We start from the raw sequence: 17,702 nt of genomic DNA, 5'->3' as shown, positions 1-17,702 counted from the left end.
TTTTAATTTTATATACTATTATTATTATTTTTTTTTTTATTACTTTATATTATTATGTCAGGAGTTGTTGATAATGATGAAGATAACTATCAGTCACTCAGTGACTCTTCGGACACTTTTGACACTTGTTCTAGTTCTTCGGACGTAAGCTTAAACTGTAATTTAACTAGAGTATTTTCTTCTAAACACAACTATTTAAATGTCTGCCACATTAATGCGCAGAGTATTCCTAGTCATTATTCCGAACTTGAGGCTACTTTTAACGTAAATAATTTACATGCCATTTTGATTTCGGAAACATGGCTAAAACCCTCGTTGCACTCATCCACATTCTCACTTCCGGGCTTTATTCTGATTCGCAACGACCGCACAGAGAAAGGGGGTGGCGGTGTAGCGATTTACTTAAGATCCTCTTTTAAGTACAAACTTATTGCGTCTTCGCCGTCTTGCTACACTGCTTCCCCAGAGTATCTGTTCATAGAACTGGATGTCATGGGTACTAAGGCGATTCTGGGTGTAGTATACTGTCCTCCATCCGTCGAACTATCTATCACTCTAGAGTCAGTTTTAGAGACCCTGGGATCTGAGTACACACACTGCTTAATAATGGGAGACTTTAATACTGACATGTCTAAGTGCACTCCTCGTTCCCTAAAACTTAAATCCTTTAATCGAGTCGGTCAATTTCTCAACTCTTGCCTTATCAGCTACTCATCACAATATCAACACTGATGACTCATGGATTGATCTTATCATCGTCGCGTCTCCGGAGTGCATTGTGACTTATGGTCAACTTTCTGCCCCTGGCTTTTCCCGACATGATCTTGTCTACACATCCTACAAAATTAAGTCTCCCAAACAAATTCCCACCGTATTGCAAATGCGAAATTTCGCAAGAATGGATGTGGGCAAGCTCAAGAGAGATGCCTCGTCGATCAATTTTTCACCCTTAACTGATGCGTCAACGGTGGATGATAAAGTCTATTTTCTCAACAACGCCATTCTTTCGCTTTATGACGCTCACGCTCCGTTGCATGAGGTGAAATTGAGGCGTCCTCCTGCTCCCTGGTTCACTAACGATATTCGCGTAGCAATGGCCAGACGGGATCGTGCTTTCCGCAAATATAAGAAGGAGCGCACTGAAACCAATTGGGTTGCATTTAAAGCTGTGCGGAATCGATGCAATCAGATGATACGAATAGCTAAACGCCGATATATCCATTCTAATATCTCTCTCTCGTCAGCCGCTGATATGTGGAAATTTCTGAGGTCACTCGGTGTGGGAAAACCTTCTTCGCTGGATTGTTGTTCCTCTCTCTCTTTGGATGACCTTAATCGTCATTTTACTTCCACGTCTCCCATGAACAATACAATCCGGTCCCACACTATAGCTTCCATTGCTTCAATGCAATCTCCTTCTGTCCCTACCTTTGAGTTCTCTTCTATTAATCAGGAAGAGGTCAAAAAGGTTGTCTTTAGTATCCAATCCAAGGCTGTAGGATGTGATGAAGTGAGTAGGACTATGATTTCCAATGTCCTTGATAACTTTCTTCCAGCTATTACCCATGTCATTAATTTTTCCTTGTCCTCCGGTCAGTATCCCTCTATCTGGAAGAAAGCCTTTGTACGTCCACTTCCCAAAGTATCCCATCCTGCGCTCCCTAACCATTTCCGGCCTATATCTATTCTCCCGTTCCTTTCTAAAATTCTGGAAGCCTGTGTACATAAGCAAGTCTCTATTCATATATCGAAATATAACCTGCTGAGTATATATCAGTCTGGGTTCCGCTCCGGTCACAGCACCTCCACCGCTTTAGTCAGAGTGTGTGACGACGTCAGAAAAGGGATGGACGATCGTAAACTGACGGTGATGGCGCTTGTTGATTTTTCTAACGCTTTTAACACAGTCGACCATGATATTCTCCTAGCTATTCTTACTCACTTACAGTTCTCGCCCTCTGCCCTGAATTGGTTCTCTTCATATCTTCGCGGGCGCCAGCAGTCCATCCGTATGGGTAATGCCTCCTCGGACTGGGCTTATTTAGATGCTGGCGTCCCGCAAGGCGGTATTCTCTCTCCTTTATTATTTTCTCTATTTATTGACTCCATCACTCCTTTTATCAACTGTTCGTATCATCTGTATGCTGATGATTTACAACTGTATGCTCAAGCCGATGTTGATAATCTCCACAGTGCAATAGGTGAAATAAACCCTAATTTGAGTGCTCTCCGGAGTTGGTCTATGCGCTATGGGGTATCAGTCAACCCTGCCAAGTGTCAAGCTATCATCGTAGGAAGCTCAAGACTGTTGGCTAGGATTGACCGGAATTCTCTACCAGCGGTCATTTATGACGGTACGCAAATTCCAATATCGGAGTCGGTGAAGAATCTTGGCATATACATTGACAGCTCCTTGGGATGGACTACACAAGTTACAGAGGTGTCTCGTAAGGTCAATGTTACCTTGCGATCTTTATATCGCCTAAAGCACTTCCTTCCCGTTAAGACCAAACTAATGCTTGTGAACACCCTTATTTTGCCTATCATAGATTATGCAGATGTGTGCTACCCAGATCTGACCGAAGCCCTTCTGAATAAACTAGAACGCCTTCTCAACAATTCTATCAGGTTCATATTTGGCCTTCGCAAATATGACCACATTTCGCAGTTTCGCAGTCAACTCAAGTGGCTTTCTATTCGTCAGAGGCGTAATTCTAGGATTCTCTTTATGCTTTACTCGATCTTGAATGATACGAATACTCCTCCTTATCTTAAGGATCACTTCCAATATAGGTTTTCAACGCATGACAAGACGCTTCGGTCGTCTAATAATTTAAGAGCTGATATTCCACTGCATTCTAGCGGTTTTTATCATTTCTCATTTTCTGTTCAGGCGGTACTGCTTTGGAACGCCTTGCCCGTGCATATCCGGAAAGCCCCCAGTAAAGCTGTGTTCAAAAAGCTTGTCCGTGAACATTATCTGAACTCCTCATCAAACTCTTAATCGACTGTTGTTACTATTTGTGTTTATTTATTTATTTATATATATGATAAATGGTATTTATGTATGTATATATATATATATATATATATATATCATAATATAATATATATTTATTTAATTATATATCTGCTGTTTTTTTATTGTTTGTCGCTTTTTATTACTTTGTACACACCTGCTGCAAATTCTCTATATCAGCTCAGGGTTGACTGGTAGATAATGCCATCAGGCATTATGTTTGCCCTTTTGTGCATTTCTTTTAAGAGGTGATGCAATAAATTTTAAATAAATAAATAAATATTGGTTACAAATACAATACATAGTCATTATGGTTCTTTATTATACTCGTACAGCAGATGCGCTGTACTAATATTCAAGATCATTTTACAGTAATCATTACACGCTCAAATATTCAATCATAATCACAATTAGAATTCTTATAATAAACTACGCTACAAGTTATTTATCTGTAAAAAAAATGCCACTTCTTTTTTAAATTGATCATAACAAACATACCTATTCCGTTTACTGTCGACACTTTCATTTTCAAATTTTTGTGTGTGCGACGAAAGTCTTAACATCCGCGAATGAAAATCTAGTTTATCAATAAAATGAATAAGGTACCGTCGGGGTAGCGGGGTTGTAATTACAGTTATTTATGAGCGGTTTCCATCCCTCCCATTGCGACTGCAAGTTGTGATTTTAATTCATTCAGAGTCCCGGGGCTCTTTGCACCTCGAATTAGTTTGCATAAAATATCACCGGCCATTTATTTCAGCGTCCCCTGCTTGTTTGTATTTCAAAAGCTTATTTCGGGATAGTCATCGCTGTCGCTTGATTGTGCACAAAGAGCATAATACAGTAGTCATAATGCTTCACAATATCTTCCATAATTAATCCCTGTGTGTACTTTTTAATGTTCTTTTTTAATGGAATTATAATTGCAATTAAAATTTAGACTGAAGCTTACAGCCTATCTGTTGTAAAGTGGTAGACTGCTCAATGTCAGTAGGTAAATCCTACCTCTTATTTCTTTTGTAGACTAAATATGTAATGAAGTAGGTGCAATAGGTAAAATTATTTACTTAATTTTACGTATGTCTTGTTTACAGATGACGACTCGTCGCATGTGTACGGCGTTATAACAGCAGACGGCCTTTTCGACGGGACAATATGGACGTCCACAGAAGAGTACTACGTCGAGCCTTTGTCCCGATACAATGTAGACCATCCATCTATGCACAGTGTTATCTACAGGAGATCAGACGTCGAACATCCGCAGGATCGTAACGACGCGCCGCCCTGCGCCTCGCATTTACTCCACATCAAAGGCACTCTCGATCAGAAAGGGGAACTCTTCAATTATACAGATGAGCAAAACGTAAAAGAAATATCCACCAACAATTACACGGAAGACTTAGGCAGCGAAATAAACAGACGAAAGAAACGATGGCTACCAGAAGACGAAATGCAAGACGACGAGCCAAAGAAAAACCCCGATCTACCTTTAGACTTAGACGTCCCTTACACTAGCAACAGCGATCCCTTCGATAAGCTCAGTACGAGAAAACCGAAAACCAAAATCGATAAAAGTAACCTCATTACGAAAGTGCGACTAGATTCGGAGGAATCGAGACCGAAGCCAAAGACCCACGTCGAAGTGATAAAGACTAAAGCTGGCGTAGTTACTGTTAGTAAGGATATCGTTAAGAAGGAACCGGTAGGTTACACGGTGCTCACTGCAAACGGCACTGATGACGGGAGACACGTCAACAAAAGGGCGACAGTCGATCCCAGAAAAACGACTTGTTTGGTATACCTACAAGCAGATCACATGTTCTTCCAAAGGTACGGGTCAGAAGAGGCGTGTATTGAAGTGATGACGCGTCACGTACAAAAGGTTAATGCAATATACAAAGTCACAGGTAAGCATAAAATAAATTGTGTACTCTTGCTTTAACACATAATATAACATGCCTATGATTAAAAAAAAAACCTTAGTATCGTTTAACTACAGATTACATCCATCCATTTAAAGTAAAGCAATTCTTGGCTACTAGTATTCAAATCTTGAGTATGTACTGTGATTAAAATTACTTCAAATTGATTTCTACTAACCAAAGTGCCTATATACTTCATTTTTTATAATTTATTTACGCGTCTTATTTATTTTACAGATTTCAATCAAGACGGTAAACCGGATAACATAACATTTATGATCAAAAGAATAAAAGTGCACACTTTAGACGCATTAAAAGACCCTGCTTATCGATTTCCAAACAATTACGGAGTTGAGAAATACTTGGAGCTTTTTTCGGGTAATTACTTTGAAATCCATACCTTACCTCTTGACCTATTTATACGAATCTTCAACAAATTGCGAACCAAAACGTAGCCAAGACCTTTAATAATACGTTATATTGACGTAAGGCATACCGCACATTGGCTACTATCGTTTGAGCAAATTGCATCCATTAATAATAAAAGCTATTCTATTGTTGACGACCACAGATAGAAATTGATAATTTCTAGTAGGCGGAAATTAATAAGTTTTATTTGCAAAAAGCAAAACATTGTATAGGTAGATTGATTTATTAATAACGGGTAAATTAAGTTAGATTAGGTTAGGTCGCTAACGTCTCTAGTCGTAGTTAATACTGTCCAAACTGCAGCCAAACTACTCGGCGACTATTTAGTATTTCATCTATCTATACAGATACGTTGGCACCTGTTGACCGATCAAATATGGCCCCACGGTAGCCCACACAACATATTGGACGCTCAAACAGCAGCAGCGGCTTAAGCAACTGTTCTGTAGTTTAAATGAGAAGATTTAGCTTTAGCAACAATCGCTCAAACGATAGTTAGCAGTCAGCCTAAATGCTGAAAGGAATACTTATTTCTGTTTACTTTATTCACAGAGGAGGACTACGATGCTTTCTGTCTGGCTTACATGTTCACGTATAGAGATTTTGAGATGGGTACCTTGGGATTGGCGTGGACGGGGGATCTGAAGAATGCGGGCGGCGTTTGTGAAAAGAACGGGGTAAGACGAACATCAAAGATAGTATTTATTTCTTTTTTTTTCTAAATGCCTCTGACATTAATGAAATTGGTAAACTATGTAGAAAACATATTTTTAATTAAAAACATTTGGAAGATTGATTTAGTATGGTTCGACCGAGCAAATATCACCGACACATGCATTTCTAGCATGAAGAAGTTTTTTTACCTTTCGGTGAAATTATGTACTTTATGGATGTCGACTGATTTACATAGAACGCGATCATTTTAACCACAGTTATTTAAATACTTAGGAGTCTTTTATGCTGTTCTGTATGCAGTTGGTCGCAAATGTCCAAGGATGGCAGTGACACTTACTATCAGGTGGACTGCAAGCAAAGTTGCCTCTCCAGTTTTTAAATAAATATATATCAAAAGTTTTAGGTTACTATTATATGATTTTGACCATCCTTTTCAAGTGCTTTGTATTTAGAACTTTATTTAAAAAAAGTTCTTTTTCTAAATAAACTTTTTGATTACTATAATGATTATGCTTCAGCATTACCGGGGCAGCATGAAGTCACTGAACACGGGCATAGTGACGCTCCTGAACTACGGGAAGCACGTGCCGCCGGCCGTGTCGCACGTCACGTTGGCTCATGAGATCGGACACAACTTTGGCTCACCTGTAAGTAGCCTTTTCTTTTTATTTATCTTTCACGTGGTCAATGGACCAGTTATTGGATTTTATAAGGATATTCGTAGAGCAACTTGAAACTTGAAGAACTAAGAGTGTGCAAATAATTCAAAGTACAGTAACTCCTAAACTGCTAAACATGTCTTAAGACAGGAAAAGGTGTACCTGACAGGTACCTTTTTATATGTAACGGCTATACACAGACCTGTCCCATAACTATGGGAAATCTGGAGCAAACTCTTCCACGCTGCTCCAGTGTGAATTGACGGAGGGAGGAACTGCTCATTATCCAACTTTGAGTCAGCTCTTGTCGTATCCAATGATAAAAATCAAAACCGGTCGTTCAAAGTACTCTAAGAACAACGGAATTGTGCCTGTTTAGGTAATGACGTTCACCCATCCACGTTATCGTTAATATCTTCACCAATTCTACGCTTTCCACTCATTTTGTACAAGACATGCGACTAATAACTGAAGGATATTCCCAGCTGTATAACTGGTGTGTTCAAAGATTAGTCGCTTAACGTCTCAAAGATTTGTTAGCAATCCCTCCCTCTAGGTGTCGTCACGGAATGAGCTGGCACACCGCGGATTCATTGCATATTTGATACAAACTACGTGTGCCCTGTTTGCTTGCTACACTGCAATGTCTCACACTGAAATATGTATCAAGAAATCAGCCGTGTCTTCTCTCGGGGGATGCGAAGTCGGTCTATACGAATGTATTGTATCCGGCACAATAGATAACACAGATTTACTAACATGAACAACAACTACTAAATGTAATAAATGAATTGAAAATGTACGTTATATGCATATTGATTTTAACAAGCGCGCGTTTGTCTACGTTATAGGTAGGCTAGCGAATGTTAGAGATAAGGAATAATGATTCTTACATTCGCAGTAATAGTATTATCTGTAGGTACTATGTATGTGTGTCATGGACACACATAAAGGGCAAGCACACAAACATTGAAACATGAGTTGCAATTGTACTAGATCAAACGAAACCTCGATCTCTGTCGACAAATTTTAGTTCCTAAATGATCCACCAGATGCGCTGCAAATGCAGCATGGTGGATTATTCAGGAACATCAAACAAGGTAGGAACAATGGTCAGATAGTACATCTGGAGGCACGGCAGTGCCTCCGACAAGTCGAACCAAAAAAAACAAACCAAAAAAAAGCGGCACGGCCGTACCATACTTTTCTTGAAGCAATTCAGGCCATTTTGACGTAGATATGTGTGACAAACTCGATATCTAAATTATATTATATTAAATATTAGACTATATTAAACCCCATGTCACGCGATATACCAAACACAAACATAAAATACGCACATACCCCTAAACATATTTTTATTACGTCGAATATTTCGTATCCATTCCAGCACGATCCAGAAGTGTGCACTCCGTTCGGCGAGGACGGCAACTACATAATGTTCGCGCGCGCGACGAGCGGCGATCGCAAGAACAACAACAAGTTCTCGCCGTGTTCGCTGCGCGCGATCGATCCCGTGCTCAACAACAAGGCGCGCTCGCCAAAAGGTTGCTTCACAGGTATGGAAGTAGTGCACGCCAAACTTCTAGTCCGCTCTGAAGTTGTAGCACGCAGGGGTCAAAGAACCAATGCGGTCGAACACAACCACAAGCATATATTCTGGAGCAACAGTAAGGTCACACTAACGCAGCTATGTACCCGCGGGCGAGAGCGGGCAGCGGAAGGTGTCAGGGGGGTGCTGCGCTCGTCTCGCTAATATCTACAATTTGTTGTTGCGACGTGACTCACCTCTATATTCAGAGCGGACCGACTGCCACGACTACAAGTATAAGATAAATACATATAGCAAATACCCAGGCAGATATCTAGCTGACCAAGACTAAACCCAGGTCTTCTACGTGTTAGTTTTACCGAAATGTCGACTCAAGAATTGCATTTACGGATTACGTTTAAATGTTAATCTGGTTAACTTTAAGAAGGCAATAATTAAATCATTTTAAAATTACCTGAATAATATCATGAGTGCATATTATTGTGTTCAAACTGCTGATTTTGATAACTTACATTGGTCTTGTTTAGGTTTTAATTTGACAATATCCATCGTAATCTAATATCATTTATCACTCTAACTATTCCATAAAACAAACCAAATACCAAAATAACTAACCTACCTCACGATTGAACCATTCGCAGAGCCCCAACCAGCGATCTGCGGCAACGGCGTGGTGGAGGAGGGCGAGGAGTGCGACTGCGGCTGGGCGTCGGAGTGCACGGACGTGTGCTGCCGCCCGCAGGCCGCGCGCCCGCACTACAAGCCCTGCACGCTCACCGAGCACAGCGTGTGCAGTCCTAGTCAGGTAATGCATCAATGCATTAACTTTGCGGAGGGCGGAGTGCACGGACGTGTGCTGCCGCCCGCAGGCCGCGCGCCCGCACTACAAGCCCTGCACGCTCACCGAGCACAGCGTGTGCAGTCCTAGTCAGGTAATGGTTATTAAAATATTTTCTTAAAATAAAATGGATTGCTAACTACGTTTGGGTAGGTTAAGAAATTGTACATCTATGAGAGCTTACTAAGTCATCTAATAAAAATATGACGAAAAAGAAATTAAAAATAAGTTGCGAAGTTTGCACATTAACATTCGCATTTGAATGAATGGAAAAACTACTAAAATAATTGTGCTCTAAGTTTATTTCGAATAGGATCGCATGCCAGGTGCCTAGGCCTAATGGATTAAACCCAAGATATGGGCGGCGAGTTCTAAGCGCGTTAAACATAGTCTATTGGGTGTCCAAGTAGAAAGCATATTTAAAAAAAAAAGCGCTCGGTGTCCAGTCTCGCATTTGGAGTTTATTTAATACTCCAATGCGTACCACGCCCACGTTCAACGTGTTTATTTTTTAATTACCTTAGTCCTTGTTTAATTTTTAACTTGTACATCCTCAGGGTCCGTGTTGCACAGCGTCGTGCACGCTCAAGTTCGGCGACAAGTGCCGCTCGGACAACGGCTGCCGCGACGCCGCGCACTGCGACGGCAAGCGCGCCGCCTGCCCCGCCTCGCGGCACAAGCCCAACCGCACGCGCTGCGACAAGGAGCTCGTGTGCTTCATGGGGGTACGACACTACTCTGTACTACGCTAGTTTATTGGATTACGTGTCAAGGTGTAGCTTGCCATCGCGCACGCTCAGTTTGGCGCGCCGTCTGCCCCGTGTCCCGGCTATACCATTTTTGGGAAATTAATATAAGGGGGAAGAGTGAACATTTGGAAAGGGACGTCGTGTGCAAGCTAATATATACAATTTATACAAATAACTCAAGCCATGCAATTGTCAACCTTGTAATGCCGCGTCCCCACGCTTGGCGTTTGTGGAAAAATTCCAAACTTACACAACTCAAGTCAAACGCTTCCAACCACCCTTTCGAGTTTGTGATAATTTGACACGCGTGCAAAATAAAGTTATTTCTATTATTCTTGTAATAAAAGTGGAAAACGCATAACCATTACTACCTCCGTACATATTATTATGTTCCAGTACTTCCAGTCCATACACGCGTGCATGCTTGTCTATATCTGTGTGTGTGTGTTTATGTTTGCAAGTAGTAACAAGGCGTTTATTGTTGCAAATAAAATATAATCCCGCTAATGCAACCCCTTATCCCCAGGAGTGCACGGGCTCGATCTGCCTGGCGTACGGGCTGGAGTCGTGCCAGTGCGCGGCGCGCGCGGACGACCCGCGCTCGGCGTGCGAGCTGTGCTGCCGGCGGCCCGGCGGCGCCTGCCTCTCCTCCTTCCACTGGAACGCGCCGCCGTACGACGTGCCCGACATGTACGCGAAGCCGGGCACGCCGTGCAATGACTACAACGGGTCAGTGTAGCAATGTTTAAGTCATAGCTTAGTGGTTTTGACGTTGGAAGACTTGATTCATATCTAGGCACTTTCAGATGCATAGGTATAAATATTCTGAAAGCCTTTCGAAGAGGTTGACAATTTTTATCCCATAAAACTAATGATGTAATAATTGTCTGTATATATGTATGTAGGTAATTGTACACTACATACATCTATTAAACCCCCAATAACTTTTCGTCTGTCTGTATTCCAGGTACTGCGACGTGTTCCAACGCTGCCGCGAGGTGGACCCGTCGGGCCCACTGGCCACGCTGCGTAAGCTGCTGCTTTCAGATGAGAGCCTCGCTGGCTTCAAGCGCTGGGTACTGCGACACTGGTATGCCGTGCTGCTCATCCTCCTCGCGGTCATCGCGCTACTGGTCAGTATAATGTTTTATTTTTTGTATTGTAATAACATAAGTAAGCGCATATCTTTGGTGCGAGTGTATCTGTGCGTGCGTGCGTACTTGCGTGTGCGTTAGCATTTGTGTATGTTTAAGCTGGAAGTTATTAAACCGCGTAACTATAGATATAATGGACGCGTATTTTTTAGATTTAGTAGATAATATAGTAATAAAAACAATAAGAAGAACATGAAATATATTTTACAGAAAACGGGACTAAAATAGACTATATGTACAAAACAACTATATGGTTTTTTGGCTCGACTTGGCGGAGGCACTGCCTCCAGACTTACATACATATTAACTGTCAAGAAATTGATTTGCAACAGCGTTATTTTATATTACGTAAAATAATTTCAAGTAACTAATAGTTTTTACCAAAATTCTATTATAATATAATTCTTGTGCACTGAATTATCACAATTTTATTCTTTCTTTAGCGAGCTTACAAGATTTTAGACGCTGGAATTAACATCGAAGTAGACAATAATGCAGAAATTAAACTAGAGAATAATGTCGTCTCGTAAGGTACAAAAGAATTCCGTACGGCAGCTAGAAGTGTGGTCACATTTCGCGATACATCATTACGTGCTAATTACACATCACCACAACATAAACGGATTTTCATTATATCATTTAAATACTCACTACTTTTCACTATTATTTTTCGATACGGTAAAATCTTATATACAACACTTTGTATTCATTGTGTGACTTAAACTACACACTACACTTCTAGACACGCTAGACACATCATCTGACGGTAGTCTTCAATGTAAGGAAAATCAACAATCAACCAACAGTCATACAGTATACATATTTCGTATACACCGTATGAATTACTTAAAAAATAAAAGTGCTTGCCGGTAAGCTATTTCTGAAAATGATAAATTAATTAATTATAGAACTAATTATAAATATAGTCAAAGCCAGATTTACTTCTCAAAAATAAGAATACCTTTGGTTTCAAATTGTAATTGTTTGTCCAATTTTTAAACTTTTGATTAAAACTCCCAAGATTTCCAAAACATATGGGTTTTACAATAGGGTTCGGGCCGAGACGGTAATAATAAACGTACAATAGGTTTCGGATGTACTTACTTTATTACTCACTCTCTTACAATAGGTGTCAAGCTTATATACTCTATCTTACTCTACAGCGAACATCATTAATTCTGTTAAACATTTTGGGAAATAAATTATAATTTTGGAGTTACATATGTAACACAAGAATTATATTAACTACTATTGTTAAACGATTGTTAAACCACTTGCAGGTCGCCAGCACGCGGTTCCTCGGTCGGCACGGCAAGAAGCTGAAGTCCGTCACCATCATCCACTCGTCCACCACGGAAACCGTCCGATTGCCCGACGCAACCGACCAAGGGCTCATAGTTCATACGGCTGTCAGGTAATGATACCTATTTATGTGCATACCATAAATTACACAGATAATTGTTATAATCATTGCATTTATTAGCGCACCATACTTAAGGTTCACATTCATGAGATATAAAAACATGATTAGACTATCAAACCATCATTAAGTAGTTTTTTCCTAAAATTGACATTTGTAACTGATGTCATATAACATAAGATACTATTCGTACGATAGGTCCCTAACAAACAAAGTACATATCAGTAACAACATTCACAAACACATCAGTCTTATCAAACTACAATAGTCAAGGTACAATAGTCAAGGTAATAATTGGCAACTTGAGAGTGACTTGAATGACAGAAATCTTTATTTTAAATTTCAATAATAGTTTGGGATCGTGTGGATCTAACCTTCGATCACTAGATCTACTTGCCATTGTTATAATATGTCTGTTACAATCTTGTAATATAACACTGTATCACTTATAGGTCTAAAGTTCCTCTCAAGAAGAAAGTTGCTCTCCGTACAAGGGCTTACCGCAGCAAGAAAGATCACCAGAAACAAGGAGATAAAGCATCTCCTTCACATGCCATCAAGAAAAGGGTATGTAAACAAAAAGTTGAAATAATTTACACTACAAAGTATTATTAAAAAATTAAAAGAATTCTTACAATTTTCTCCCTTTACAGAAGCCAAGCACCCAACCTAAAGTAGATGAAGCTCATAAAGTCACAAAAGAAAGCACAGCCGTTGTAACTAACGCTGAAGGAAAGTCTCCAAAGCACGTGATTCTATCGAAACATAAGAATAAAGTGAAGAAAAGAAAAATGAAAGTTAAAAAGGAAACAATCGACTATAGTTCCATGCAAAAACATCCTTCGTCCCCTACTAAAGATACGGAGGCATTAACTAAAGTCCAGAAATGGCTGTTAAGTTCCCCGCAGCCGACAGCTATTCCTAAATCAAAATCCATTCCATTGGGACTCACAGAAAGAGCCGCACATAGACCAGCTCCGAAAGGAACACGGAAGACGAGACCTTCCAAGAGCGCGACTAATCTTCTGTCTGGAGAAAAAGCCAGGCTGCAAGTAGTGTTCAAACCACCATTCCGATTTAGCGTTAAAATTTGCAAGAGTGACAAAACAAAAGTTGTTCTTGATAAATCGTCTAAACCTGACGTAGATAGGAAACGCCATGATGTACTACCTCAACAAACTTGCGCTATTGATCCAGCGAAACTAAATCCTTCTACTAAAGTTCCAAAACATTCCAACGCTTCTAAAAACATTCCAGAAAATGTAACATCTAACGCTCTTATAGCTGAAAAGTCACAAAATCCGGAAAACGGTGATCATGGGTACGCTAACCTACTACCACGAAGTGCTAGTGATTGCAAATTAGGTAAAAAGATACCTGAAGTGAAAATTCGAAACGGGCATAAAAAGAGCAATTCAGTAGGTCAGAAAAGAGACACTACTGAAAGTAAGCAGAATTTAATATCCCAAGAAGACTTCGACAATAACACACACGTTTACGAGAATGTAGTCATGTCACAAGATGCCTTCGTTCCTAAGAGTTGTAGCATGCCGCGGCGCCAGACCGGCCCGGTCATCTCGCGGCAGAGCAGCTACGGTCACCTACCTCGCGCTCAAATCCGCCCACATAGACATAGTACAAACAACGTGAGCAGGTCTAGAAACAACAGCACCAACGAACCGGAACACTTCTACAACGTCATAGAGACGCTGAGGAGGGACAACGCGAACACCGCGTGCGGCACCAACACGAGCAGCTCGTCCGGCAGCAGCCGCCCGGAGACGTCGAGGGGCAGCGCCGGGTCCCGGCAGGGCGGGAGCAAGACGTCCAGGCAGAACAGCCTAGTCGACAAGCCGGCGCGGCCGAGCTCCGAGACCTCCCCGGCGTCGAAGCTGAAGAGGCAGCTGAGCGAGGCCGAGCTGGGCGGCGCGCCGGGCGACAGCAGCCTGCGGGGCTTCCAGCTGGTGGTGGGCAAGGACAAGCTGAAGCGGCAGCTGAGCGAGGCCGAGCTGGGCGGGTCGCGGCTGCAGCTGGCGATGCCGATGTCTGCGGGCGCGGAGCCGCGCGGCGCGTTCTGCTGGGCGCGGCGGCGCGCCGGCTACACGTTCGGCGAGCTGAAGCACGGCGCGCCCGACGCCGCACCGCCCGCAGACGCGGTGCACGTCTCCCCCGAGGACTTCCTCAAGATCATCGACGACTGACGCCGAGCCCGTTTCCCCTTAATTTTAAGTACGAGCAAATAATCGATGTGTATATTAGATATTCGCGAGATGTACTTGTCGGCCGATGTAAATATTGTAATTTGCTTTTAATATTAGGACTAACGTAACCTGGCATTAAAACAGACCATTGCTCAGTTTTTGTCTTTTAATATCTCATTATTAAAAGACTGTTTCGGAAAGCTATCGAATGGGGGATAATTCTGATTGAATGCTATTCTGAAATAATGTTTTCACGTTAAATTGAGGACAAATTATTTAAAAGGGATTTCTTTAAGGTCATAAATTCTCTTTTCTCTCTCTCTTTCGTTGTTTATGTTACAAGAATGCTAACATTTAATATATAATATAATACAAAGTATTTAAATTATTATAACAATAGATTCTGACAATGAGAACACGCCACAAATTTCGATATGTCGCTACAGTACTATTCATTTTTAACGCAACTTTCCTATTAAAAATCCGTAGGTATATCTTCAAATTTATGTAAAGGGTATTCAGGATAACCACGTTTATTTATTAGCGATTTCTTGTACAATATGTATCAGCTATGCTGGCAATGGTCTAGTTTTACTGAACGATCTCTATAAATGAATCTCTATTTTTTCTACATACTATGTACCTATTGTACAAATTTACTCATACCTATGTAAAGTGTTCATATATAATTATTTTATTATATTATTGACATATATAATTGTATGTACGAATTACTTCCTTTTTTAGTTTTTATTTTTCATTTTTAACTAAGCTTGTAATGTATTCTTATGTTTGTATATTAAGCATAACCAGTGCTTCAATTTTACTTTTAATTATATCCACATGTGCGCAAATGTTTTGCTAATTACTATAAAATATCATTTACGCCGATAGTTGTCAATTAATATGTCAATCTGTTAAATCTTGATAGATATCTATTAATATATACTTCGCACTATTACATACTTCTTCAAGAACAAATTATTACGTAATTATAAAAATGTAATATAATTAAATAATGTTTGGTTAATATAGGTTTCTCTATTAATTATTCTATCGATTTTATTTCAGTTTAAGAACTTAACATTTAATTACCATTCACTTATGCTTCTCAGAAATTCTATTTTTATCTCAAGGTTGTGAAATAAATATTTTCATTTCTTTTTCATTTGATAAAATAATTATTAATTTCGTTTAAATAAACAAACTTATATTAGCCAAACATGACAGGATTTCAAACAATAGTCATAAGGAACGGAAAATAACTGTCTCTATAAGGATATTTTTCTATAAATATTGGATTTAACGCAAATTAAAATATAAATTGATTTACATTTAATCGAAGTAAATGGCTGTAACTATTTTATTTAAGTTCTGCTATATCTGGGAAGGAATATAATTTTATAATTCGATGTATTAGTAAGACAATATTAAAGTACATTATGGTAAAGTTAATATTTAAATATTGTAATTCTTACTGTTAATGTGCATATCTAGTAATAGGTACAAAAATAAATGTCGTTTAAGTTCCCGCCTGTGTTTAAAATTGTGATAAGAAATATTACAGCGGACTTAATTAATAATCTAAACATTAGCAGTGGTACAAAATAACCGTGTAATAGTATGTATACACACAAAAAATGCCACAAATGCTTTCCAATATTTTCTTCTAAAACTGTACTCTATATCCCATTTATATCACATTATGTGACTAAGTCTTGAAACTCCAGGTATGCCAATTTGATGTGTAGGAGTATTTAGGATCGATTGTACTTTTGCATATACGCACTAAATATAACTAATTTACTTGCAGTCACTGAATGCCTCATCGTGTAACATTTCGTTGGATGCCATCTTTGTTTCTAACTTACAATTAATCTAGATGCAAGTAGATTCCTGTCTCAGATAATCAGAATGTGTTCCAATAAGTATTTGGGTGACGTAAGAGGGTCGCGAATGCTTTGCGGCTGTGCCACAGCGTCTATGAGCTTCGACGTAGGGAGATAAGGGTAATGTAAAAGCTAGGTATTGTATTGTATAGAAACCAATTTCTAAGACGATACTCAAAGTATTGGAAGTGTTACAAATTTGTATTTAAAACATTCCACCAGTACATGGATAGTGTGAAAACGCTGTTGGTTAGGTAACTGCTATGGCATTACTCATTCAGTTATTAGTAGGTGTCTTATGATAGATGTATAATAGGAATGTCATGTCTCGGCTGTTCTTACAGTATCCATGTAAACTAACAATAAATGTTTGAACTCGATGTTGCTCGAATTTTGGTTAAACTCTTAGGTCTACTTTAATATTCTTCATCGATTTAAGTATGTGTTAATTGTGAAATTTGTAATATGAATGTGATTAGACTTATATCTACGATGGTTTCGTAGTTCATGGAAATATGCATTAATTGTAGGTATCTACTTACAGTAACATTTTCAGATTTAATCTAGATGTGTTTTTTCTGTGAAATTATTCATAATTTTACTGAAAGTAATTTTGGTGTTATCTGGTTTTAAAAGATGGAACGATCGTCTAACCATGATCTCACTGTATTTGTTCCAAGTGCCTTATGAACAAATCGAAGCATTCCTACTTACATTCCATACTGAAAAATTGTTTACTAACTTAATTTTGTTTAACTAATTGTATTAATTTGTCGTGAACTGACGTGTATGGTCTGATTAAATAAGGAATATATTAATCTCAAACAATACCGCACCTACCTACTTAATACCTATGTATGTGTATACCAACTTCAGTACTTATATTACTACTACTTATATTAATTTAACATTAAAATTCTACTTTCACTACTTAATTTATGAGTTACCTCCTAATTTAATTTCTATGTTTTATTCTTTTTTTACGAAATACAAATTTGTAATAAATTCATTTTCTAACATTTTACTATTTTTTCTGTATTTTTTAAATAATTAAAAGAATGCCACAAACTAAACAATTTGATTATTTATTACCTGTGCCTCATTTAGATGTAATTATAATAATAAAATTTAATCAAATAAATACAGAAAATAAAACCGTAATTTTTAATTATGTGAATTGAGCGAAATTAAAATT

At 39.2% G+C, this 17,702-nt stretch overlaps 1 protein-coding gene across 1 annotated transcript in view; it reads left to right on the top strand.

Annotated features, from left to right (window-relative positions):
* The window catches only part of LOC140750233 (uncharacterized), a 297,068-nt gene extending 279,485 nt beyond the window's left edge, over positions 1-17,583 (top strand). The window contains exons 4-15 of the mRNA XM_073083661.1: positions 4,114-4,926; positions 5,179-5,319; positions 5,923-6,047; positions 6,564-6,692; positions 8,095-8,263; positions 8,898-9,061; positions 9,652-9,819; positions 10,370-10,572; positions 10,811-10,976; positions 12,278-12,411; positions 12,870-12,984; positions 13,071-17,583. Coding sequence (XP_072939762.1) covers positions 4,114-4,926; positions 5,179-5,319; positions 5,923-6,047; positions 6,564-6,692; positions 8,095-8,263; positions 8,898-9,061; positions 9,652-9,819; positions 10,370-10,572; positions 10,811-10,976; positions 12,278-12,411; positions 12,870-12,984; positions 13,071-14,618 — 3,875 coding nt within the window. The 3' untranslated portion in view covers positions 14,619-17,583. The remainder of the gene's footprint in view (positions 1-4,113; positions 4,927-5,178; positions 5,320-5,922; positions 6,048-6,563; positions 6,693-8,094; positions 8,264-8,897; positions 9,062-9,651; positions 9,820-10,369; positions 10,573-10,810; positions 10,977-12,277; positions 12,412-12,869; positions 12,985-13,070) is intronic.
* Positions 17,584-17,702: the final 119 nt, after the last annotated feature.

Source organism: Epargyreus clarus, unplaced genomic scaffold, assembly GCF_041222505.1.
Source record: "Epargyreus clarus isolate Ecla_fem2 unplaced genomic scaffold, WU_Ecla_fem_2.2 ptg000019l, whole genome shotgun sequence".
NCBI lineage: Eukaryota > Metazoa > Arthropoda > Insecta > Lepidoptera > Hesperiidae > Epargyreus > Epargyreus clarus.
Note: the sequence above shows the minus strand (reverse complement) of the source record. Positions and strands in the feature narration are given on the sequence as shown.